This window comes from Formica exsecta, unplaced genomic scaffold (assembly GCF_003651465.1).
Source record: "Formica exsecta isolate Colony F162 unplaced genomic scaffold, ASM365146v1 scaffold579, whole genome shotgun sequence".
NCBI lineage: Eukaryota > Metazoa > Arthropoda > Insecta > Hymenoptera > Formicidae > Formica > Formica exsecta.
In genome coordinates, this window is record NW_021853052.1 from 190,508 (window position 1) to 217,399 (window position 26,892).

The 26,892-nt window shown below is 38.9% G+C and overlaps 1 protein-coding gene across 2 annotated transcripts; it reads right to left on the reverse strand.

Moving 5' to 3' along the window:
- Positions 1 to 931: 931 nt before the first annotated feature.
- Positions 932 to 25,487, reverse strand: LOC115242183. Of its 2 annotated transcripts, XM_029818276.1 has the most exons (19): positions 24,883 to 25,487; positions 21,969 to 22,396; positions 19,815 to 20,131; positions 17,286 to 17,683; positions 16,204 to 16,545; positions 15,979 to 16,126; positions 15,229 to 15,637; positions 14,957 to 15,052; positions 13,144 to 13,519; positions 12,654 to 12,866; positions 11,826 to 12,404; positions 10,946 to 11,248; positions 9,423 to 9,717; positions 8,834 to 9,110; positions 6,800 to 6,957; positions 4,872 to 5,293; positions 4,403 to 4,588; positions 3,883 to 4,229; positions 932 to 3,334 (listed from the first exon to the last, which is right to left on the reverse strand). In XM_029818276.1, the coding sequence occupies exons 1-19, from the start codon at positions 25,060 to 25,062 to the stop codon at positions 3,283 to 3,285; spliced, it is 5,526 nt and encodes a 1,841-aa protein (XP_029674136.1). In that variant the 5' UTR covers positions 25,063 to 25,487; the 3' UTR covers positions 932 to 3,282. The 2 variants fall into 2 exon arrangements, with proteins under 2 accessions (XP_029674136.1, XP_029674135.1); XM_029818275.1 differs by lacking the exon at positions 6,800 to 6,957 and having other exon boundaries at positions 8,838 to 9,110; positions 24,883 to 25,486.
- Between the last annotated feature and the right edge of the window lie 1,405 nt (positions 25,488 to 26,892).

A 26,892-nucleotide genomic window follows, 5' to 3' on the forward strand; every position in this document is an offset into this window, starting at 1 on the left:
AGAAAGAAGGAGTAAGTAAGTGCAACGGGGGGATGCGGGAGAGAAGCGAGAGATGCAACGGCGCGCAGGCCTCCGAGTACCGGGGGTACTACGGAGGAACAACACGCGGACCGGACCGCATACCTATCCTATCTGCTATCAAACGGATACCCGCAGCCGCGGACGAAGCGAGCAGCGCGCCCGCCCCGAAGCACAAGGGGCTCCCCCAAATTTATCTTGCGCGCGTCTCGCTCCGCTCTGAAAAAGTCTCCCCCTTCTCTTTCTCTCTCTCTCTCTCTCTCTCTCTCTCTCTCTTTCGCGATATTTCATTGCGATCATCGTAATTGAGATCTTCCTGTGGCTTTTCAGCTATTCGTTCGGTTAACGCCGTACAGCGGATCGTGCATCGCGATCGATCGTGCCCTTCGATTGCCACCGCGTCGAGTCTTAATCATCATTCCCGGCGATGATTCTCGCTACGAAGAGAGCTCGATACGAAAACAGAAACTAGCCGCTGTCCGTTTTGTTCTTGTCCGCCACATACTTTGATTAATAATGCAGTTGAACGATTAAAAAAAAACGCGGGAAGGAGAATAATCATTTCTCGGAGCTCTTTCGATGCCGAATATGATTCCAAAATGCTCCACGTCACGTCACAATTTTGAGAAACGTTGATTAAAGTTGCAAAAAAAATTGCAGCTATTTTAATGTATTTTATAACGTTATAGATATGCGGTATGTGTGACGTATTGAAGGAATTTGCAATTAAAGTACATTATTAGGACTTTCAAAATAAACTTGTGTCAATCTGTTGCGATGATTAATAAGATATTTATGATTAAATAAGAATAATGCCTAATTAATGTAAAATATCAAAACTATAATCTAATTTTTGATATTGTTATATGATTTTTAAAAATATGGGTAAATGACATGTATATTCATAGGAGAAAATTATACTAAACTTTCTATTTTATTATTGGAAATTTTGAGCGGTTGATCAGGCTCTTTTCGATTTACATAATTTTTGTTTTCAAACGTATCGTTCCCCGATAAATCCTAACAGAACATGAATGTGTGCACTTTGTAGCGACGATATCGTTGGTACATGCCTTATTCTTTGCGCCTACATCTTCTCATTTTTCTCTTTTCATGTTTGCGACGGTCGCGTTCATCGAAGGAACGCTATTAAATTCGGCGTCATAACGCGCGTCTCGTCTCGTTCCCTTAACCCTTTATCTGTCATTCACTTTCCGTAGAATATAGGATTGACACTCTCTTCGAAAATCCTGCATCATCATACCGCTGTCATTTTACGTTAGTTCGTTCTCTTTATCGAGCAACATAAATAAAACGCAATATAAGGCTAATAAAACCGTGTCTAAAAGAAGAAATAAGTTTAATAATTTTATGTACTATTATATATACATATATATAATCTGAAAGAAGTTTTTAAAAATGAAAAGATCTTTAAAAAATGTTATAGAGTGTTTCTCTCTCTGAACCATCGGTACATATTTTAACGACTTGCTTGGATCATTTGTGACTTGATTTTTCTTTTAAAAGAATCGTGAACCTTCCACACTTCTGAATTTTTGTAACATGAAATAAAACCGGCATTAAAAATTTTGCTCTCTAAATTTTTGTATAAAATCTTTTTTCAAAGTAAAATTAGAATAAATTCAAAAATAAAAGTTGTATACATGTACATATATGTATTATTACAAGGTATGTTAAAAAATGGATTCATTGTATGTTTGTTGTTAAAAATTCGGTTTTGACTATCTGTAAAATATGTATCGGTAATTCTGGAACACTCTGTATACACCGGTAGGAGCGGACAGGATCTGAACCTGATGTGCCAGTGTAGGGTTATCTTCTTGTTAAAATGTATATACGCTGATCTTCTATCGCGCTTCCTCCCTTTCGCGCGACTTTCTGACAGCGATGCGCAACATGTTCGACTTTTATTTCCATCGCACGTGGATAAATGTACGAATTCGCACGCAATAATATCTCTAGACACACCCGCACACGCCATTATTTCGTTTGTCTCCAATTTTTATTAGATTGGATCTTTCTTCTCCTCCCGCGGAGTGTTTTCTTTTTTCTTTTTTCGATTGTTGACAAGTATTGGCGTTGTTGGTAAGAATAACGATACATATTATAATTAATGGCAATTCCATAACATGCACGTGTATACCGTGTACGCATAACTATCGCTACGCATGCACGTACGCGTGTCGCGGCTCGCGAAGCGTACTCTACTTTTCCCTACCGAGTCACGTTGTTATATAATTATTAAACGTTCGAGATTTGCGTTTTGTGTTTCGTTCTTAAAAAGTTTTTTTTATATTCACTCCTCTCAGCTATAGAATTTTTTTTATGTGCGTATAAAGTTTCAGCGACGAACACAACCTTGAAGGGTTCTCGTTTTCGCAGACGTATCAGAGAGGAACCCGTCGCGAATGGCTCTCGTTATTATAAAACTCTCGAGAGATTTGTTTTTTTATAGTATCCATAATTTCTTTTTCTTTTCTTTACAACTACGCGTTTTGACCCAAATTCAGCGAAGCGCTATATTCAACGATGAGATGTATGATGTGGACAGGATGCGGGATTAAATGGGAGAGCTTGACGCGTAGCAGGATGAGTTCTAAAAAAAAGTCTAATCCTGAAAATCGAGATCAAATATAACTTCTCGACGAGCTTGGAACTTGATGGTGCAGAGCCGTGTAAATGCGTTTGTTTACGTTTACTCGCGACGAAGAAAATGCAATCACTCTCTCTCTCTCTCTCTAGCTATATTTTTCTATCTCTGTAGCATCGAAAATCAAACTCGCTCTGCAGGATTATAGTCATCGATTTTAGTCTCTGGTCTTAATGGAATTGCATTACTGCTGATAAACAATTCCGATGACAAGCAACGACGACAGCGACGAGACTGATCGCGCAGAAAATGGGACACAGGTTTGCCGAGTTGTTTTTCAGCGTTGACTTTTATTCGAACAACTTCACGTAAACGTCACTGTTAATCAGCAGTTACAATGATGATCGTGATACGATGAAATTCAATAATGTTGAAATGAAAATCTTGGCGAAACATCCAAGCCATGTGTATGCGTGTATGTGTGTATTTGTGTACGTATGTATATATGTAATGATCGTCGAGGGAACCAACGGCGATCGTCGCGGCTGATTCGCGACATATTAGGAACCGGAAACGGATACGGACGAGGATTTCCTTGGACGATGTTCGCTACTGCGACTCGTTGGATTCGTCGTAGGGCGGATTCTTTCGCATCAACCTATCTTTATCCATCGATCAATCGAATACTCAAGGGCAGCCAACCATCTGAAATAATAGCGAGAGATTATTCATAACAAAAAAAAAAAAAAAAACGAAGGAAAGAAAAAATATTATAAAATTTACATAGATTATATAAACACAATTATAATTAATATAATTAATATATTATTTATAAATATATGCTTATAATAAAAATATTTTCATGATTGAAGTAAAAGGTATTTAATGCGCTTTATAATTCTCCCTTACGAGCATTTAATATGCAAATCCGTCCCGCTGTATGGATTATATTTAGACGAGAAGCATTTGCGTTATACGCGAGCAAAAAGAGAATCGTATATGCGAGGTGGTAAATTGTTAAGCCTCGCGCGTTTTACGGCCAGGCCACGTGCGGTATCGAGCGACCACCACACGAGAATAGTTGCGGCACCGATTATGTGCCACAACGATTGCGAGCACAAGCGGGCCGCTCTAGATCGTCCGAGGCGGAAGAAGAAGAAGAAGAAGAAGAAGAAGAAGAAGAAGAAGAAGAAGAAGAAGAACTTTAACCGGTCATTCTTTTTAACAAGAGAACATAAATTTTTCATATTCACCGTTTCTTATCCATTTCCGATTCCGTGGCGAAGATGTAACTTCTCTGCGTGGGATCCGGTGGCTGCAGCTCGAAAGCGTGCTTCCGGCCGCCGGAGCTGGGCGCGCTGCCGTGTACCCTGAAACCGTGCAGACACGCCACGCCGAACGCTTTCTCCGCGTTGGCGTCATCGTAGAAATACAACGCGGCGTCCTTCAACACGCAATATCGTCTGGACCAGCCGGTGGGCGAGGACGTTTTTCGCGCGTGTTCCTGCTGTTTGCTCAGATATCCGAAACAGTCCGGCCTCGCGATAGCGCACGCGGCCATCTCTCTCATTCTTAGCGAGGAGTCCAGCCAAGTGTCAATCTTAGGGGAATTATTGAGTCGTAATATTTTATATAATATAAACTATCAGAATTTCGATCGAAAAAACAGAGTCTATGAAAGAAACGACTTGACATATATAAAAGAATATTCAAATAAATTCATTTACGCTCATATATATTCTAAATTCGTGTAGAGCAATTCATTTTGCGTACCTGATTGTTCCTCTCGACTGCTTCGCGTATAACTATGGTCCATCGAGCTGCCGCCTCTTCGGTATCGGCTGCAAGTCGTAACGTCGGTGCGCCTTGTTTCTTTATCGCGAAACTGTGCACTCTCAATTCGGGCGTCTGCTCCACGTCGTACTTGAGGAGCATCACCGCCCCCACCGGTTGCGAATCCTGTGTGTTGCGATAAGTATATGTATTTCAAATAGAGCTCAAATCGCACAAACAGTCCTGAATTTTTATTTCAAATTTTCCAAGTCACATTATAATTTCTCTTTATTTTTCTTTATTTTTAAGTATAAAACATATACATATATACATTTAAAAAATTCTCTTTTTATATAATAAAAGAAAAAAAAAAAAATATTTTTTTTTAGGAAGAAGGGAAAAAGAGAGAGACACACACAGATTCTTTATTTTTTTATAAATCTTATTATCGTAGCCAGATGTAACTCACCGAGTCAGTCTTGTAGCAATACAGACAGTTGTCACGACGAAGAGCGAACCATCTGCGAACCCACTTCTCCGTGCTGGACGACGTGGACTTCCTCCACAAGTATCCCGAGCAGAGCGGCGCCTCGTCGACGCCCTCCTTCGCTCCCGTGCGCGTGATACGCGGCGCCAGCACGTTGCAGGTCCTCGCCACTTCCAGCTCCAGGACGTCTGTGCCGGAGTGCGCGAGCCTTACGACCTCCGAGTGTGTGGCGTCCATGACGCTTCTGCCGTTCACCGACATGATGATGTCGCCGACCTCGAGGCCGGAACTCTCCGCCGGCGTATCCGGCTCGATCGCGGAAACCACTACGGGTTTCGAGCCGTGAATGCGGAATCCGAACTCGCCGCCAGCCTCGCGTTTCACGATTACCCTCTTGTCGCTCTCTATACGCGGACATATTATAAGATAAGTTCACAAATGATTTTTTTAGAGATTTTGACAGTATATGTTAATTATTGGGCGAATTGACCTTTAAAATTGTAAAAGATTATAAGCATTCTTTTTAAAGACTTTTACTTTAAATACATATATATTTATTTATGCCAAATAATTTAAAATATTTTATATTCAATATAAATAATTTAAAGAAATATTTTTTAAAATTATTCATAAATATATTATTATACACAGAAGAAGAAGAAGAAGAAGAAGAGGAGGAGGAAGAGAAAAAATGGATCGACGATGGCGCGCGCGCGCGACGTTTCACACGCAAAAAGGTTTGCGGCCTGCGTTTGCGCTACAAACGTAATCGAGCACATTTCGAGCCCAGACCTTTCCCTTCGTTAAGTGACAGAGGTGACATACTCCGTCACCGTCATCGGCCACTTTTATTTTTGCGCCACTGACGGCTCGTCCGTTTTAATCCTCGCTTTGATCATGAACGTGAAAGACGTTGGAAAAAGAGCGCGACTTTATCGTGCACGCGAAGTTCATCGTATACGGTATTATAAGCACATTGTTGGTTCTGTGAATATACATAGATACAGTAGAACCGAGAGTGTGCGTGTGTGTCTATGTGTAGTACATCCTGTGTATAATCCAGGTTCACCGTACGTGTGTCATCCATGGGTTCTCTGATCCATTTAAACACGATAAAAAAAGAAACATCGCAGTACCAATAATGTCATAAATATCAATAACGTCACGTTTCATCAATGAGATATATGTAGGTTCTCTTATATATTCCGCTGCAATTACGTGAGATGATATACGTGGAGATACGCGAGTTTGATGACGGCAGGTGTATACTCTCATTAAGATATTCAGACTACATCTTAACGATTCTTGGCCAACATTCGATTGTCTCGTCAATGGTGTATACTACATCTTCCAATATCTTCTTGTCAAGATATAGACTCGTGTCTTCGCTACGGTTATTTATGTCGTCGTTAATTTGGCGCCGTGCGATGTTTCATGAATAGAAATCAAACCCCATGAATACAAAATGACATTATCCCCGTAACTTCTATAAGCGATAACAACTGTCTCTAGAGTGAGCCTCGCGATATCGTAATTAAGGATCGTGAGATCACAAAGTCAACTTTCAAAATAATACAAAGAAAGTATATATCTCTCCTAAAATGTATCTTTACACATAAAAATATATCGCTTTTTATATAAAAACATTTCTTAGAATAAACAAAATATTTTATAGATTATAATTAATTAATATTTTAAATAGCATATAAGAATCATCTAATTAATCTTAATATAATTTGTGCAAGATTTCAATTTCAAAAATGTAAAGCCATTAGCTTCTATCGATATTAATATCGTTCATTATAATCAATACTGATGCAATCGTCTCATTTTTACTTCTTTCTCCGAAACATTTTAATTTCAGTCAACGAAAATAAAAATATTAACTTGGGATCCGTTCTCCTGGTTACCTGTCGTTGATGCGCCAAATTTCGCCAGAGCTTGACTCTCCCTGCACCAGACCCTGAGCATGCATTTGAGCAGCTCTTCCAGAGCTTGCTTCAACGTCACGTCTCTATCCACTTTCATCGCGCACTCGGAACTCGCGGAATTACACACCATCGTCGGTCGTTGGATAAAAAATGGCAAAAAGAAAGCAAAAATTCGAGGAAACGAATTTGTTACTCTGCCAGTTTCTTCTCTTCGGTATCGCGCGCCGGTATATCGGAAGAATCAATCCTCGGTCGAGGAGGATCAACTCGTTTTGGCGCGGCGAAAACGGTGGATCGGCGAAGACGACGACGCCTCGAAGTCCGCGTGGAATGCGCCTCGGCGCCCTGACCCACTGACTGGGCTGGCCAAAAGCTCCTTCGAGTCATGCACCGACCCGCCGTCGCGGATCCCCTCATTCCCGGTGCCCTCCCGATCGTGTTCTCCTCTTTCCGTCGCGCTTTACACGCGCGGATATCGTCCCGCTCTCTTCCCCGACACTCGGCTCTTCTTACTCCGCTTTCGTACGGAGTCGGACTTGACGTCTCGCCTCGACGTCGGTCTCTGCCTCTTGGATGGATTATATTTAGACCGAGTATTACGCGGTGCTTATTTAAAGAATCGGAAAGAAACAGCCTCTCTCTCCCTCTCTCTCTTTACCCGCATTTTTTCCAGCTTACATCGTGACCTGATTCCCTTTTTTCTCTCTTTCCTGCTCTCTAAATCCTTTTCTCTCTCTCTCTCTCTCTCTCTCTCTCTCTTTGTAATTTAGATTTCTTGAATATTCACAGTTTACTGTTGGCGACTATAGCTTTTTTATTGACGTCTGTAATCATTCTCACTCTTATTATAGAATAAAATCAACATTTTTTTTTTGGAAAATTTTAGCAGATAAATCCCTAAGAATAGGGAATGTATCTATTGTGTAAAATTATGTGCACATTGTGTTATTTTTACTTTTTTCAATTGTTTTAATAATTTAACATTTGAGTTTAATTAACACAACAGCAATATATTAAATTAACACATAAATGCGTTAAATATTTAACACAAAAATTTACACCGGCATATTTTTTAACAAGAAAACATAAAATTTCCAAATGTGTATAAAACATTGCTATAATCTTTATTTTCGTCAAGATATTTCATTCAAGCATGTTATTCTGTATGTAATCTCCGAATTTCCTCAAGAAAAATCCATACCAGGAATAAATCGTATTTATTTTAACACTCTGACTTTCTGATCTATTTGTTTATCTATCTCTTCGCGCTGTTTCGCAGCATTCCAGACACTCTCTTTTACCACCGCATCTTCTCTTTCATTTCTCTTTCTCTTTCTCTCTTTATCTCGCCCTCGTTTATTCGCGAACTCAACTCTCCCCCTTGTCGGCAGATTCAACGCGGGAATGTCTTCGTGAGACGATTTAAGAACATTCTTCGGCGATGCGCAAATCGACATTAAAGCGGCTCGTTTGTGCCACGTCGGACATTTATGCCGGATGATTTTATAACGTGGAAATGAAATTTTGGAATGTGGTTTAGTCTTCTACATAAACATGAGCATTTATAGAACAGCTGCATTGCTCAAACTATGATCAACGATCGCGATAATGCTATTGGGCGCTAATGGACTTGCATTTATAAGATTAAAATCGGAAAGCAGTTTATAGGATTTTAAACTACAACTAGAATTTTAACTATTTTTTTTAATTATAACCTTTTAACGCACGGATAATATCTTTATCTTGTATTATTATTTCCCGTAAATATTTCCAAAAGTAAAGATTTTACTTTTGTGTGAATTCTTTTTTATAAGATTTTTTTTAGTTTCTCTCTGCAAACTAAATTTTGCGTTTTTGTATATTTCAAGTAATAAAATCATAAAATTGGGGAAAAAAACGTATAAAGATCATGAAAATTTCGTAATGATCACATTTCGCATCAAATTTTAAAGCGGCTAAATTTTTTTATAAGATGTACTGATTGTGTGTCAAATAAAAATAACGCTGCTTGACTCACCAAAACACTTTGTTTGTATCCTCTTGTACATCTCAACGCTGCTCTTTCGGTGCACCATTCTATGCGTGGCCGCTTGATATCTCTTTTTAAAATTTTTCTCGCTCTCCGTGGATTCTTGAGAGTCCCGTCTCTCTTTATGGACACTGTCCGTGATGTCGTCGTCACCGTCTCTGCTGTCGGGCCTTTTCCACACGTGACTCTCTTCGAGATCCCCGATATAAATCCATTCGCTGCTCGTGTACGGTTCCACATAAGTATCTTCGTCTTCTCGTCCTGTCAGTAAAAGAGAACAAATGTCAAGTTTTAAAATTCCAATTTAATCTTTATATATTTATATCCATGCTAAAGATGGAGTAAAAAACGGTCTGAAACGTACATTTTTAATGCACATTTATTAATCAAATTTAACAATAATAAGTTTGCGCACCAATACCCGCACCTTGGCTCTTATCTGCCAATTTTCCCACTTAATTGTTTGTAGTCTGAGCCTATTGCTGTTATTATAATAATAATAATTATTATTATAATTTAACACGATTATTTACATGTATCCATTATTTAAATATTTGCATAAATTAAATTTACCCGTGAGAATCTCCATACTGACATCGGTACTTCGAGCTTGCAGCCTTCTTCTACCAGTGTCGTCGATCGAACCTCTGCTCCCTGATCGAGGGGTGGCTCTCTCCTCCGATTTGGCTCGTATGTCCGATCTACCGGCACTGCCACGGCGATGTCTACGGTCTCCTCGATCCTCCGATCTGTACCTCTTGTCAAACTTCTTGTACAACCGGTGCCCTGTAACGTGCTTGGAAGATGTTCGATGTCCTTCCGGAGAGTCCGCGAAACCTGCCGGTGGTCGAACGATCTCTTCCGACACCTCGGGATGAAGCAACAGGAGGGCATACACGATAGAGAAAGAAGGCAGACAGATGGACAGATCGAGATAGATCGAAAGAAGAATTTACTACCCTTTGCATTCCTATTACATATCGTGTTATTCATTCGTGGGCATTCATTCAATGGAAAAATCAATGCGACTACTGTGTAATTACAGCTCCCAACAATATCTGCATCTTTTTTATATTTTCGATTATCTTAATTTTTGAGATAGTTATGTTATTTGTTTAATTGGATTAAACTCGAAACGGAAGAAAAATAGTATATTATGTATGAATTGATGTTTTTTTCAATTATGGCCAAAAAATTTTTTTTATTGTTTGAAGAAATTATATAGGTAAGTTTTAAAAATATTGTATTATTATAGTTTCAACATTATATCTATAATGTAACTTTCCTTTTTTTTTCAAAAATGCATATAAAAACTGTCAGAAAAGATATATTTGATAAATAACGAAATTTAATTTTCGCTTAAGAATGTAAATCTATATACTGTCTATATACGTAGTCTATATAACGCTTGTTGATTTATTAATTTATTATTAAGTAAGAGCAAGTGGCTTGTCTAATTGATGCTAGTGAAAAGCAAACTACAAAAAGTGAATGCTATTTTTAAAACGAAAGGGGACAAAGGCAACTATTCAGAGGATTAATTCTACGACTCTTTCTAAATAGCAAAACCTTAAGAAAATCATAATAAGATAATAATAATAATAATTCTTTGACTACATTAATTTTTAGAAAGTTGCAGTTTGAGTTAGAAACAGGTATAATTCGCAATCTTTGACTCGCAATAAAGTCTAATTTAAAACTACGATAAAGCTGCAGAAAAATTAAAGATGCATTCTACGCCTATTCTTCTACTTTTTAAACAAAATGAATTACTTAAAAAATCTTTTATAAAATAATGAATGAGATCGTAAATGGATATGATAGAAACGTCATTACCCTATTAACCCTTTACACTCAAATTTTGCTCTCAAAGCCATCAGCTAAATCCCTATATAGTATTATTCTTATAATGCATTATCAATGTCGCTCGATGTTGTCGATCAAGAGCGCAATTATAAATTGTGTGAAAGAAATGCTTTTCTTTTTCTTTAAAGCGGATTTGCGAGTAAAAAACGGCAAAGAGATTCTGCCGAGAGCAAAGGGTTAATGCGTGCGGGGGAGACGAACGAAAGATGCATCGATAAGTAATATATCACCTCTCTGCCGCAATGATGACAGTGCGCGGCGTCCAAAGCGGCGACGGCCGAGATGCAGGGCTGATCGGCGCTCTCGCTGTAAAAGACGCTGTCACTGCCGGGGCTGACGGATCTTAACGATTCCGCGGACAGTGCCTTCAGTCTCGCCTCCGGGCTCTGCGCCTCGATGACGATCGCCCGATGACCGTTATGCCCCGGACTTCGCTGATAACGGCCGGGACTCAGACGACTCGCGCAAACTATATCGTCCGCGAGGCGGGATTTTCTTCGCGGCAAGCTGCCCGTTAACGCCGCGTTTTTATCCTGCAACGTGATTTCGCGTTCGCGGTAAATAAATAAAATTTAGACTAGTACGTAATAATTTATTAAAGAATTATGGCAGTCTAGCAAGTCGAAAACTAAGATATTTTTTAACATCGTGTAATATTTTTACATTCAAACAAATAAACATATACTTTTTTTTAATTAAAAATATACATTTTTATTGCTACAATTAAATTTATTAAATTTTAAATTTGATTTAATTGTTGAAAACAAAATATTAAATTAAATTATTTAATTAAAAATTTATAAAAAAAACCGCCTAAAAATATCTTATTAGTCTAATTATTTAAAAATTTTACGAAATGTTAAAAAATATCCTATTTTCTATTCGCTCGACTGGTTATAATCCTTTAATAAAATAATTAAATGTCAGAGAGATACGTTTTTGTCATTATTCGATTTATCTTTTTAGAAAATCTTTGATTCATTGTACAAGTGAGCAAAATCAAATAAAGAGATATAGATGAATTGTAAAATATACAGCATAAATACACACAGTAAACTTCTTTCTCTCTCTTTTTCTTTTACTCGATAATAAAACGGACGTGATATTTACCTCATTGCTACGTCTTCTGGTCGAGAGGTAACCGCTGGTCTTTCTCCTCGGGCTTTCCCTGGTCCGACGATGCCTTCCACCTTCCACACCGTCCCGATGCATATGATGATGATGATGGTGATGCATGTGATAATGATGACTGCAGCTGGAATCGTCGGATGTCGGCGCGTGAGGACCGTCCTCGACTTGTTCGACCCTCCATTCCTCCTTCTGTGGACTTCTGCTGAGCGCCTGTTGTTGCTGCTGCTGCTGCTGCTGTTGCTGCTGCTGTTGCTGCTGCTGCTGCTGTTGCAGCTGTGCCGACTGTTGCATCGCGTCTCGCTTTCTGTTATTACGATGGGGACTTCGTGCCGACGTCGGCTTGCTTCGCGATCGGTGACGGTGGCTCGGCGTCGGGCTGACCTCGACGTTCTCCGGATACGCCGGCTCCGCGCCGTGCTCTAGCTCGACATTGCTCGACGCAGTCCCGAGGAAGTCCAGGCTAAAGTTCTTCTTTTTCCGGCGACGCTCCTCCTCGCTCCACATGCGGATGTCAGGCGGCGACTCGGCGTAACCTCCGGACGACGATCGGTGACCCTCCTATCGACGCGAAACGATATATAAATTCTTTCGTATTAATACAGAAACTTTTTTCTTAAAAAATAATTTTTTAATAAGTCTATTCGGCCGTAAATATCTCGAAAGAAATAATTCATCGCGATTTTTATTTCTCTCTTTTACGTCCTCTCTTCTTTCATTTTGATCTACGACATTATTTGACATTTGAACTTTTTGTAAATTTGAAAGAAGATAGTTGTAATTCTTCAATATGATCTCGTGTATACTTACATCTCGATCTAATTCAGTCTCTGAGGTATGCCCACTGGGTGAAGCAACCTGCTCGAGATCATTATTCGGATCCGTCATCGCGTCCTTTAGATCGTAGCTACCCGAGCTGCTGCTGCTGCTGGACCTCATCGAGGGCGGAGGTAGTTCTAATCCGAATGCGATTTCCGCTTCCTCTAAAATCGGCGGCGGACTACACGGCTCTTCGACAACGGCCTGATGACGAAATGTATCAAACAGATTTTTTTTTACGAACACGATAAGATCCTGTCGTGAGATTAATTTTAAACCATTTTAATTTGGGAGCAATAAATAAACTTAAAATTAGGATTAACAATATAAAATAAAGATTACATGATATTAAATCGATCGTCTGTACAATTTCTAAGAAAAAATTAAACGATAATTTGACATTTGATATATGACACATATATTCTTAATATCCGAATAACGGATCCGGATATTGTTCGAAAAATGACGGATCCAAACTTACCTCGCTTCTCGCCAGGCTGTAGATCGAGCTGGCGCTTTCAAAGGAGCTACCTTCCGCGGCAGTCGCGGTGGTCGAAGCCGGCGCCGACGCCGCCGATGCCGCGGCGCTGGACGTCTGCGGCGGCCTTGACCAGGAGCTGGTCGTGGCGCTTGTGCCAGTGGTGGTCCCGGTTTCCGTAGAAGTATTGGCAGTGACATAATCCTCGGAGGTCTCGGAGAGATCGGTGTTGGTGCGGCCGCCCGAGTCAGTCCTCGCCAGGCTTAAACCGAACTCGCTCGACGACTGCGACTGGGGCTGAGACAACGGCGGACATGGACTGGCGCGACGCAATCCGCTCCTCGGCCGGCCGTTATTTGCAGAAATAGACGATTCGATACTGGAAAAAGAACGTAGAGGTTTTAATACAAAGATCCTATAGAAATCCTACAGAGGAAGGCCCAGAGAGAAAAGCAATACTTCAACTTTAATATAAGGGGAGAGATGTTATATATACATTAATACTGATAACTTATTACTGAGGAAGTATTAATAATGACATTACTTAGAGAAGGAAACGAGAGGATTGATCGCTCTTCGTTGCTAAAAGGCCCTTTTAATGATATCCAGTGTATACAATATTAGGGAGATTTTTATGGGATGAGATTATAACTATACAATATGTTTTTTCAAATGCGAAATAATAAAAGATTGGCAAAATATATAAACTATATATAAATCGGAGCAAATAGAGAAGTATGGGGATAGGCGTATATACAGGGTGGATATATATCCACGTAAAATGTTACAAGCAATGTTTTTCTCGAAAACTATTAGACATAGCGAATAAGTTTTCTCTTTGGAGTTTTAAGGTTTGTTGTTGTTCTTTATGAAACAAGCAGGGTATCTCGCTGCCAAGTTTTCTATCCGAGATAGGAGAGAAAGAGAGAGAGAGAAGCAAGTCTCCGCTCATTTTTATTTAAGTAGAATCATATTTCTTGCATATTTTTTTATTATTTTATAAAACTAGTAATGTCAAATTGTAAAAAAAGCAAATACTTTACGAGATACTTTGTAATGCTATTTTTTTATCCTGACATAAAATATCTCGTAGAATATTTCAATAGAGAAGGAGAGAGAGAGATGGTTTTATCTTAATATTTATATACATGGAAGGATGTGAAAAAAATATCGATTTCTGATACGTCTCGAAATGAGTTGTGGTGATTAAGAACCGCTTTGATAAAAGGCTAATTAACTTAATTGGCAATTAATCTATTAAATAATATGTATATCTTATTAATATTATTTTATTAATATTGATGGAGAATTATATTAAGTTTTTATTGACTAATACATGAAAAATAATATGGATTACATTATTAACAAAATGCTATATTTAATCCTCATAAATTTATAAAAAAGAAAAAGAAATCAATCTTTCAATCAAAAATTAAAAAATATGTATAGTTTTTTTTTTTGTTTTTAGGGCTTCGAGTATTAATTGTTGGAATTTAGTTTTGTGAAACGTATCAGGAATTCTAAATTTCTTTAGGGTAAAAAGCCGTTTCTATCTATCAAATTATTTATTTAACTCTATCAATTATATCGATTTTTTAGCATGGGATGATTGTAAAAACGAAGGCAGATATGGATGTAAGTGTATTATTTCCAGCCTATTTGTAGATTTTCGATATAATTGACAGAATGTTGGTTGTTTTTTTTCCCGAAGACATCTAGAGATAAGACAAGAAGTGTTGCAAAAATGATTTATCAAAAGTTACTCAAAATTTGGGGTACTACTATAAGATCGGATCAAAATACGTTATAGTCTTACATATCGTAGGCATAAAATTGTGCTGTTGTAGATACATCATTGTAGTAAATTTGTTGAAACTGTATCGGTAACAGATCTTGTATTCTGTAATGGCGTCTGCAAAGAGTGTCTTCTATAAATAAAGCAATATACAAGACAAAGCCGATATGAAAAATCTCATTTAATATCTTTCAAACGAAATTCTCGACATATTCCTTTGCGCACATCGTGTGACTTTGATGCTGTCAACCGTAAGAGACTCTCTGAAAACAGATCAACTTGATGTAATCTACCTTGGTGTGAGAGGTTGCACCGGAGTGGCCGGTTCCAGTCGTATTCGTGGACTCGGCGGACAAGGCTCCGCTTCGTCTTCGACATCGAGAGCCTCAGTGTCCATCGAGGAGCGTTGCTGATGTTGCAGTAACAGAAGATGCCTCCTTCTCGAGGACGGCGTTAATAGAGCTAACGAGTCGGCTTGGAGAACAGTCGCCTGCGACTCATTCCATATCCCGTCGCTGTGGTCCCTGGTGACGTCGTTGGTCAGCGAATCGCTCGACGCGAACGGCGAGGCAGCCTGGCCGATGATGCCAGTACCGGTGATGCTGACTCCAGTGTTGAAGGTAGCCGGACAGACTGCCGCGTGCAATAAGGCGCAGCTCGGCAACGAATCGTCCTTCGGAGTCTGCGAGATCCTACGTGGCGCTGAAAAGAGTATCGTCGATGTTTATGGATGCGATGTTAACTGGATATCCATTTGTTACATTGCAGTGAACGATCTCGTAGTATTAAGATTATTATTAAGAAATACATTGTAAATTGTCTAAAATTTCTTTCAAACACTCAGATCTGAAAATTCAGACAAAAATGTATATGAATTCTTAGAAAATTTTTTACGGTGTAAATTTTATTATCTGGTATTTAGTCTAATAATAGAATTTAAATACTGTTTCAATAATTTCACTGATAATTCTATTTTATGTATATAAGCTCACTAACAATAATGGAAACTAATAAAATGAAGGATATTGTGTTACATGACGCACTTGCTGCTGCTGCGGTTGGCGATGTGGGTGAAGTAGGAAGTGATCTAGGAAGCATAAAATCGTCTGACGATAGACCTTGCACGCCGTCCTCGAGGGATACGCTTCTCTTTCGGAAGAGACCCCGACGTATCAGATTTTCGTGGAATTCCTGAAAAATGCTCTTTCATAATCTATTTTTTTCTTTTTATTTTAACAAAAAATAGTCTGGTATTTTTCTATTTTTACCTCTTCATGATGATCCTCTTGGGGCGAAAGGCTTCGCAACAAGGACAGATCCTCGGGCGTCGAGGAAAATTGGACGGGCGTTCTGACAGCTCTGCCCCAAGAGTCTTGCTGATTCCTCCTACAGGTGTGAGGATAACTCGGCTCGCTACTCTCGCCGATCAGCTCGCGTCTCTCGATACGGATCTCGCCGTCGGAGAAGGTCTTCTGGAGGGGTAGGAATCTACGCGTAGGCTCGGAGATTCGGCTGAGGAGCGCCCGCGCATCCGGCGACACCGGTGCCGGTTTGAAATTTATAAAGATCTCTTGATCGTCGATATCGAGGGACTTACGGTGCTCCCGAGACTGAAACAAACACAGAATTACGGATCAATTATGTTTTACACTCACCTACATGTTGTAAGAACTTTTGATCGATAGCCAATGTTTTTTTCTGCTGTCTGCGGATAAAAATAGATAGATAATCATTTGGACGACCACTCACCTACATATCGATAGCCAATGTTTTTTTCTGCTGTCTGCGGATAAAAATAGATAGATAATCATTTGGACGAAGTAATTACTTTATTTTATCTTTATCTAAAATATCAAAACATTTATTATGTTCATCTTTATTTTAAGTAAAAAAAATTATATTTTGCGAATTATTTAAAATAATGTTTAATATACATTGATATAAGCATATAGAATTTTAAAATATCTGCTTTTATATCATCAACGTCTTTTAGTTATGGACAGTAAATATATGTTTCATGTAAAAATTGTTTGTCTAATAATATATTTAAAAAACTTTTTATTTTTAAGAACTAAAAACTTGAATATATTATTTTACCATCCTAATTCTTCTTTTTTTTTTTAACTCTATTTTAAAATTATCACAATAAAACAGTTTATAAATTTACCTAAATAAATGAAAAAGAAGACTATCTCTATCTTATCCAAAAAACATTTACATATATTTTATCTCATTTTCCTCTAGATGATTTAGAAAGTTATCTAAGCGAAATGCTTTCGACGGCGAAAACGCGTAAGATGACAATCCACTTTGTTGCCGTAAAATGTGAAAAAAGTGTCGGAATACTCACAATCCCGATGGGAACAATATCTCCATTTGGCAAGGATTCTTCAATAACGACAGTAGCGTTGGAGGGCAGCGGCGGTGGCGTCGTCGAAACGAGAAAGGGCGACCTCGGTGGTTCCTCGCTTTGTGTCCTGTGGAGCGGTTCGTGCTCGGTTTCCTCTTTCGTCAGCGCGCCTACCTGGCTGCCGCCGAGCGGCGTCCCCAATTGTCCGGCTTCCGAGTAGCTCTTGGTCAATTTTCTCCCGTTGAAAATACCGTTTGTCTGAGCACCCTGCGAAACCATCTTGACACGATGGATAGTTCTGGGGCTCAGGGTCACCGGGAGCACGCGACCGCGAAACATCGCCGGGATCTCGGTTTGCGTCGCCTGGGTCTTCATAGCGCCGCGTTTAGGTGGTTTCTCTGGAACAACACATTGGGAAATTTGTATTTTCTTGTTAAAAAATATGCCGGTTAAGATTTTTGTGTGTTAATCGAATGTTACCCAGACAGCACAAGGATGTCCTTAGGACGTCCAAAGGGCATCCAGGACATACATGTAGGATATCCTGAGGATATCCTATTTTAATCCTCGGATCTCCTCTGGATGTCCTGAGGAAGAGTAAATGATAGCCGTACACTAGCCTCTGGAGAATCCAGGGAGATCCTGTGGAACATCTTAAGGATTTCTATAGGATATGTTAGGGATATTTTTCATACGTTAAAAGGAACAAATTCTAAAATTTAAATATAAATTAAGATTGCGTTCTGTTATTTACTGCCAATACTAAAAATCTAATACTAAAAATAGTTCACGTTCTTTAATATTTGAGGTTTTCGTGCTGTACATGAATATTTTAGGTTTGGCTTCCGGGTTTGAGTCGTGTAATATTTTCAAAACAATCCAATATCTGACTTCCTTATGTTTGGATTGCATCAGAAATTGAACTGATAAAAAATAATTATATTTTTAATTTCCTGTTAGTTGCTCTTTGCAAGCTTTATATAATTCTCATGACCAAATCTCAAATACGAGTTTGCGCTTCGCATAGCGGTAAACAAACTAACTAGCGGTTGAATACTATTTTTTGTAAAGTTTTTGGAATGTTGCGCATAGTAACATTTCTCATAAATTATTAAATAAATAATAATTTTGAATATGTGAAAATGTGCGCATCAAATTCAATTATTAATATTAAACGAAATTAATGTTAACAGTTAATTGCACATGTATATGTCCTCTGGAAATCCAAAGGACATTCAATATAATAGACAGGGCAGGTATCCTACAGACATCCAGGGGTTATCCAATGGACATTTATAGGACATTAATACTTATTACAATACTTAAAATTTCTAAATTATATTAAATAGCCTACATAACCGAAAGTAATCATGTATGCATATTAAATTTTCATAAAATATATTTATAATAATATCTTAAAACATCCTACAAATATCCTGAACCATCCTGGACATATTCAGGATGATCCTGAGGACGTTTTGTGCTGTCTGGGTAAATTATTAAAACAACTGAAAAAAAAAGTGTGGAAATAACACAATGCACATATATTTTTAATTTTATACAATAGATATGTTTGGTATTATTAGTGACAGGATTCATCTGTTAAAATTTACAGAAAAACATGTTGATTTTATTCTATAATAGGAGTGAGAGTGATTATAGGACCGTCAATAACTTTTTTTCTAAATTAATTTTGTCGTTAAAAATATATTGATTTTATACAAAATTTATTTCCAAATACAATAAATTTTGCATCCATTTTATGTTAAAATATTAACATAGTATTGGTGTCCACCATTTAAAATATCCATATTATGTTAAATTAACACAAAAAATTGTGTGGACCGTTTGGAATATGCGATATATGTTAAATTTAACACAAATTTTCCAACTGCGAAGAAGATCGCTACAAATCGACTAAACTATCTTATGAATTAATGTTTCCGAAAAAAATGTACTATTTTTTTTAAATATCGATTTACAAGAATACAAAGATTCTGTATAAATGTCTTCTTCAAACTAATTTCGCGATGTAAAATTAACTCTTCAAGTTTGTTAAAGGAGTAGAGAAAAGGATTGTTAAAATATAGAATTCAGCGATAGTTGAGCATTCTATTTCTCAACAAATCGGTGTATAATTTTATACAAATTTATTTCATCGTCACGTCATCTTTCGATGTATTTATATTTCATTTCATGTCTTTTCTCCCGGATTATAGTTTCCGAGTGTTAATCTAGCTTATAACGAATTTTGCCGCGGCCACGGATAAATAGCCCCAACTACTCACCCGGCTTAATCTGTGATACTTGGCTTGGGATCAAAACAGCTCTCGTACAGGGTCAGTGCGCGCGCGACACGAAATATCTCGCATTAAATTCCAATAAAATTAATCCAAGCGTTTTAAATTGTTGTATTTATATTTTGTATGTTTACGTATACATGTAGAGAATTTATGCACGTGTGCAGCGAGAAACTTTGCGATCGTATTACACGATACGATATTGCAAGAAATGGCATACAAGACTTACCAAGTACGAGGACACGTGGCTCAATGCCAGGATAAGGATGCGCTAAGGGCAAGGACGAAGGCAGTATAGTATTCTGCATTGTCGGCTGCGAGTCTATAAGACGTTCCGGATTATGTGGCCTCGGTGGGCTTCTGTTTCTCGGGACTTCGAACGACGTGAGCGTGTACGATCTCGCGAAGCTCACGTGCTTCGTCTTCGGAGCTTGCGGTCCTTGCATTGTCATCATGGAAGCGGGGGGAGAGGGTATTATCGGTGGTAATACCGGCCGCGGACCTTCTAACCTCATGGATTCTTCATCTTCCGGCACCCAAGTGTATCTTTGCAAGAGAGAATCACATATTTTGTTAAATTATATTATATCATTAAACATTGTCTTATGATTGATTTGATGTATCAATTAATATTATTAAAATTGGAGACAATTATTTCTGAAAGTGTAACTGGATATAAAAAAAAATTTGTGTATTATTAATTTAAACCGTTAAAAAAGATATTAACTACCTTTATTAAAATTATCCACTTTATGTAATTCATGTATAACTGTATTATTCAGGATTATTTTAATCAATTAAATTTAATTTATTAATTATATTCTATAGTTAATAATATAAAAATAAAGTGGATTAAATAGAAGGTACATTGTCAAAAGATAATGGTCATATACATAGACACTGTTGCAAATATAACTCGATTACACGTGTTACAGATACTATCGCAGGAAACAGAATGACATTATGTCATTCCATCGAGAAATAGACGACCCTCAAACGCGCATACATGTATATCGTACATGTATTAATTGTCAGAACATTTTAGATGCTATTGTGTAATCCGCAAAATTAATTTTTATCGCAAAACAATCGTGGGAAATGAACGAATAAACTAATAAAGAAGATGATAAATTTAAAATAACATCGCTGGCGCACGCAAAAGCGCTATATTTATACCGTCATACTAAAATGTATTTTATTGCCTCTAGATTTTCTTCTATATATACTGCCCGCACACACGGCGATTTTGCGCGCAACCATAATTTTTTAATTGACCGCTTTCCGTTGACCTTAAAAAGCTGATAAAGGGGCGTTGCGGCACTCATGCTAATCAGAAATAAACCCTACCCCTTAGATGCGCATGCTATACACTGGGGAGACCACGGAAGGCTTTCACACGTAACAGTCGATGGAACATCGTGCGCTATATAAATATCGTTTTTATATAAGGTCTATCTAAAACCATAGGATGCGCTCTCTCTCTCTCTCTCTCTCTCTTAATGTAAGTGCAAAGGTAGATTTCCGAAATTGTTATGGCCTATATATAAAAATTGCTACAGATTTCTTGTCAAAAAATTCATGGTTCTTTTTAACGGAAAGTCAAACGCACGACGCAGTTCTTTAACTGCTTTTATATATTTCCAAATTTTTTATTTAATTAGAAAACGGAAGAACGATGTGATCGTGTATGAAAGTCTTCGCTCTTAAATTCCAATTTCATTGCCTTTCCGTTTGCACGCTCGCCGTTACGATCGCGACACGCCTTTCCATCAATTACGTTACCAAAGTCCTTACCAATAAATCGATCACTAAATACATACATTCTAAACGCGTCCCGCCGGAGTAATTTGCCCCAAATATCCGAGGAACTCGGCTCCTCCACATAATCAAGGAGCCATATATTGCTCTTTGCACGTGTCGATGCATGTGTAAGTATACTATGCTCATCAGTAGTTGATTGCCATTTTTAACAAAACAGTCAAATCATGTCTTACAAAAATATTGAAAACGTAATTGTCGATTCACGTACACGTGAGAAAAATAATTGTACATCGGAGAATTGTATATAGATACAGATACTGCGCAATATATATCTGTAAAATCGACAGCTAGCTTTTCGATTCTTAAAAGCTTAAATTTCGCGACTCGTTGACTACTTTCGAGTCGAGATCGATCCTATATTTACACTAAAAATAAAATTTTTTTTCAATCAAATAAATACATTCTATTAATCTTGATTTTTTGGCTTAAATAAATATATACTATGTTTTCAAAAATGTTTTGTTATATTAGATAAATTATTATTTGAATATAATAAAAATTATAATTTTGTATGAAAAAATATTTTTGGATTTATTATATATATATTTACTGTTCGATGTACCTCTTTGGATCGGGCACGGTGCAGAACGATCTCGGCCTTCGCCTGAAGTAGGAACTCTGAATCCAATCCGCCTCGTCCTCGAGATCGTAGCGTGACATGCCGCGGGGATAAGGCTGGCGGTACATGATCTCAAAGGGTTTACGGGGATAGGGCGCGTCGCAGAGGTTCTCGTCGCTGGGCACGCTACGCACGCACGCCGAAAGGATGGAATTCCTGGTGGAGCTACATGGCGACGGGCCTCTCGTCGACAGACATCCGAAGAAACCGCCGCCGGACTTCTCGACGGCATCCAGCTGCCGGCTGTTGATGCAATATTGCTCCCTGATGTCCTCGCGCGAGTACAACGGCGTCGCGCGACGGTCCCACGAGTCCAGGTTGACCGGAGCGCCGTAGCCACCGTGAAGATCCACTTGCGTGGAGACGTCCACCTGTCGCAATCCCGATGAGATTACATGATTACGTAAATTTATATTCCCGGAAACGGCGCGGGAACTAGATTCCGTCCCATCGGGACTGACACGTTGATTGCGAAATGATTCATGAGATATGAGAAATGGATAATCTTGTAACGGAGTATCGCGCAAGACTATTTGCTTATAATTTGTCAATGAATGATGACGATTGTATTCTCCAGAAATCGAATAATCTCACGTTTGAAAAAAAAAATTGAAAAGAAAAAAAAGAAAAAATCAGAGAAAAAAAAATTGTACCGTTTTCGCGAATTAAAATTTTGCTTTTATTATCAGTCTCAATTTTCCCACGTTTATAGAATCTTCTCAAAGATTTCCATAGTTCAATTTATATAGGAATTGAGCTCCCACTTCATATACCTCAAATAGGCAATAAACAGACAATTTCCAAGAAGAAGTTTAAAAGAGGAGCTTTCGATAAAATTAAAGATTAAATAGTTTCAAAAAAAAAAAAAAAAAATGATCGGTTTACTTAAAACATTAATATAAATATTAAATTGAAAATTGAGATCGAAAGTAGCAGAAGAATCTCGAGCAGCGAACTCAAGTACCGCGATGAAAAGTTAACATATGTGTATTCGAGATTACAAAATTGGAAAAAAGAGAATTATTAAAAACTAGCCGTTGAGAAAATTTCTAAATAGAATAAAGTTATTACGTGATCGCTGTTTTACTCCATACATATAAAATATTTCTAAATTAATTAGAATTATATAATAAAACTTGTATTTTTACTTCTTTTCATTCATTGAAAAAATGCTAAAATTAAAAAAGGTTTAGGTTGTATGCAAACTATTAATCATTAATATTATTTTAATATTGGAAAAATCTCAGCTATATATATATATATATGTATATATATATATTTCTCATCACGATATCGATATCAAATTTGCAGCAAACTGTCTAGAAAAATGTAGCACGAAAAATTCGAAGCGTTTCTTTCAAAATATCACTCGAGACTTATGGGTAATAAAATATAATAACTTCACCCTTTTACAAAAAAAAAAAAAAAAAAAGAAACAAAACTCCGCCGTAAGGAGGAGTTATTGTTTTCCGCGGGATATTTAAAAACCGTATAGCTCTTTGATCGAGTACAATAAACTGCTTGATTCATCGAAGTTTCATCGCTATACGGGACTCATTGTGTCGAGCCGTCGTTATCGGAAATCGTAATAGACGCTGCATTAAACTTCTGTAATTTCCCGGACTTCATTACCGTTCTTGCATTATTCCTTGCTAAACATGGAGTTCCGCTATCTTCCACCCCGCGCCATGAAGTTACCATTGTAGTCGCCTAATGGTTATCGTATTATCAGTTTCCGGTAATGAGATTCGTTTAGATTGTTCACCCGTTGTTGAGCGGACAAGATCGACAACGAGGAGGGATACGGACAAGGAAAATGAATTCAGTACTCTCCGAGAGAGAGAGAGAGAATAGCATTTCTCTCTAGGAGACTGACCTACATTCGATCGTAGGAAACGGATTTTCAAGCGCGAGCAACGTCCTCGTTCTCAAAGGATGAGAGGATAATCGGAATAATATTACCTTCTTGACCGAAAAGGGATCGTCGTCATCTCGATGTTTAAGATATATTAACATATTTCTTTAATTAAAATCGTTGCGCGAGAAGAATTTTGGTTTGTACACGCATACACGTGAATAAATATGTAAGAACGTTAAAGATATACACAGGAATGAATAACAGAAGAGAGAAAAACAAGACTACATGTATAAATAAAGATATTTTCTTTAAAAGTTTTTTCTCTTAAAAATCAGACTATAAAAGTCTATAGATAGATGTTAGAATAAATAAAATTATCCGCATTAATGAGATATGCTTTAACAACGTGATTAAATGAAATTTAATTATCGGTAATAAGATCCGATAGCGGCACGCGCAGAAATGTAGTTAATAAACTTTAATAGCTATAACTTTTTAAAATATGAACGTAATTGTAATATACGAAGAAGCAAATGTGTGTGTAAAGTGATGTCTTTACATTACTTCATTTAATGAGATATGTGTAATAACAGTATTAAAGTATTATTTGCTACAATATAACGCTACGCTTTTAAATCGGCATAATCAAGTTGTATTACAGAATTGTTACATATATTATGAGGAATAAAATTCCAATCATCTTTGCAAAATGATAATCTCATAAATCACACGAATTAAGTACAAATAAAATCGCGAGACGCAATATCTCTGTAAAATATTAATCGATTAATCCACGTTAATCAGTCCATTCATTTTCCATTTATTATACATTTCGTCTTTGTATTAAAAAAAACTGCGAGAAAAAAGCGTCTCAAAAGCCAACTACATAACTCAACCGACTCCAGCAATCAGACATATGTATGTTAGGGATGTCCCTCTCTCTCTTTCTTCCAACGTAAACACGTCTATCATAAAAGAATTGGGGCTCTCGATCTGTACCTGGGGATGATAAACGGGCATCGTTCTGTCGACGGCGTTGGCATCCCCTCGCATAGCGGGCGGCATACTCGCGGACGCCGTGGGCAGATTTCTCGGATTCATGGCGATCTCGGGACCGGGATGGATCCGCCTGATATCCGCCGGGCCGCCGGCAGGTCCCACGCTCGGTGCCCTCACCATCCTGGGCCGCACCCCGCGCACCACCACCGACCTACCGGCCTACCGCGAAAATGCTGCGAACACACGCGCACCAGCTGGCCTATCGATCTATCCCGCTTTATCCCTCTCGAGCGAGAGAAATGTCTCCCGGCTCTCGGGGATGAAGACCGAGAGAGGGTGAACCGCGAGCCAGCCAGCCAGCCAGCCAGCCAACCTCGTAGACTATCTCGTCGGCAAGTCCCGCGGGACATTCATGGTGTCGTTGCCACCCGATGGTGTCCTTCTCGCGCGGCACTCGCGACGCGAGACACGGATCCGTTCGTGATAATCTCTCGTCCTCGCGGACTCCTGGCGATTGATGCGACGACGGCGATGACGACGACCGTCTACCGCGACGCGACGTTGGCAGACGCGAAAGCGACCGGAGCGACGCGTCTCGGTGGTCCTCGCGAGGGATGACGAGCCCTTCTCTCCACGAGTAGTCGGAGAGAAGCGATCGAGGGAGGGTGCGTGTAAGCGAGACGGATATAACGGGAACAGGGGTGGGTGGATACGGGAGAGACAGGGTGTGGAGGAAGCGTCGGCGGGATAGAGGGGGATGAATGAAGGGAGTGGAAGCGTGGGAGAAATTGAGATGAGGGGTTGGGGAGGGATGAGAGGGAGCGGAAATCGTGTGGCGGATGTTGCGCGGGAAGGACAAGAGGGATGACGATGATGATGATGATGATGATGATGATGATGATGATGACGAGATAGAGAGCAGTGGGAGTATTTGTAACCGTTCCCGAGCGCGTGTAGGGTTCTCGCTTTATAAGCGCGGCGAATCTTCTTCTCCCTGTCCGGCGTATTAATACCGTGATATTTATCCGCGTTTTATAATATCCGATATAGGGTGAGAACACGCGTCGTGAATGCTTTCTCCCTCCATTATTTTCGAATCGCGCGGTGAACTCTGAACCGGATTAATTGGCGACACGATCGCGGTTATTTCTACTGAAAAATTCCAGGGGAAGATTTTGATTCTCTCCGGTTAAACGATATATCGCTTTGAGAGGGAAGGGAAATCTTATTTATTCTCGCTCTTCCCCTCCCATATTTATCTTACGCTATTCTGCATTTAACTCCCCTAATCTCATCTGAGACATCTGTAATCGCTTAAAAAAACCTTCCAATTCGTTAAAATGTCATGGCAATAAATACATACAGCTGGATCAGTCTGTAATAAGATTGTCGCGGGATCAAAGATAAATCAGGAAATGAACGCGAGAATTATTCCGCTGCGAGAGCACGTGCGCGTATACGGGACAATGGCATTAGCTGAGAGGGAAGATAAAAAAACATGTTAAACATACTAGTATAACTGGCACGTCGCAGCGCGCGAGAGAATAAGAGAGAAAGGACCGCCGGGGGGAGAAGGGCAGGGACTGGCGGCATGCGGTAAGGGTAGAGGAAACAAGATAAACGAGATGACACAGTTGCAATATTGAAAAGACAAGCCGGACGCATGTTGGCACGTCGGAAAATGAAACAAATATGACGTCATAGACGGGCGCCGTCCTTTAAGCTGCGACGCCCACGACGCTTCGTGCAAAATGTACATGCGCGCGGAAGTACGTCTACGAGAACATGAAGAGAGACAGAGAGGGAGAAAAGAGAGAGAGAGAGAGAATACAAGAGAGAAAGAGAGAGAGAGAGAGAGAGAGAGAGAGAGAGAGAGAGAGTGTGTGTGTGTGTGTCCGGCCACATCGAGACCAGATGGAGCTCCTGCGTGACGTTTCGCCATCACCCTCTTTGTTGCGGGAACCGAACTACTCTGTAAAGTTCAAGCGATGCGCGCGAAGCTAAAGTATT

Coding starts and splice junctions, on each gene's coding strand:
- LOC115242183 (XM_029818276.1), bottom strand. CDS start 25,062: ATGGTGAGGGCACCGAGCGTGGGACCTGCCGGCGGCCCGGCGGATATC. Junction 22,397..24,882: donor TGCCCGTTTATCATCCCCAG/GTACAGATCGAG, acceptor GGATTGCGACAG/GTGGACGTCTCCACGCAAGT. Junction 12,867..13,143: donor ACAGCCTGGCGAGAAGCGAG/GTAAGTTTGGAT, acceptor TTTCGTCATCAG/GCCGTTGTCGAAGAGCCGTG.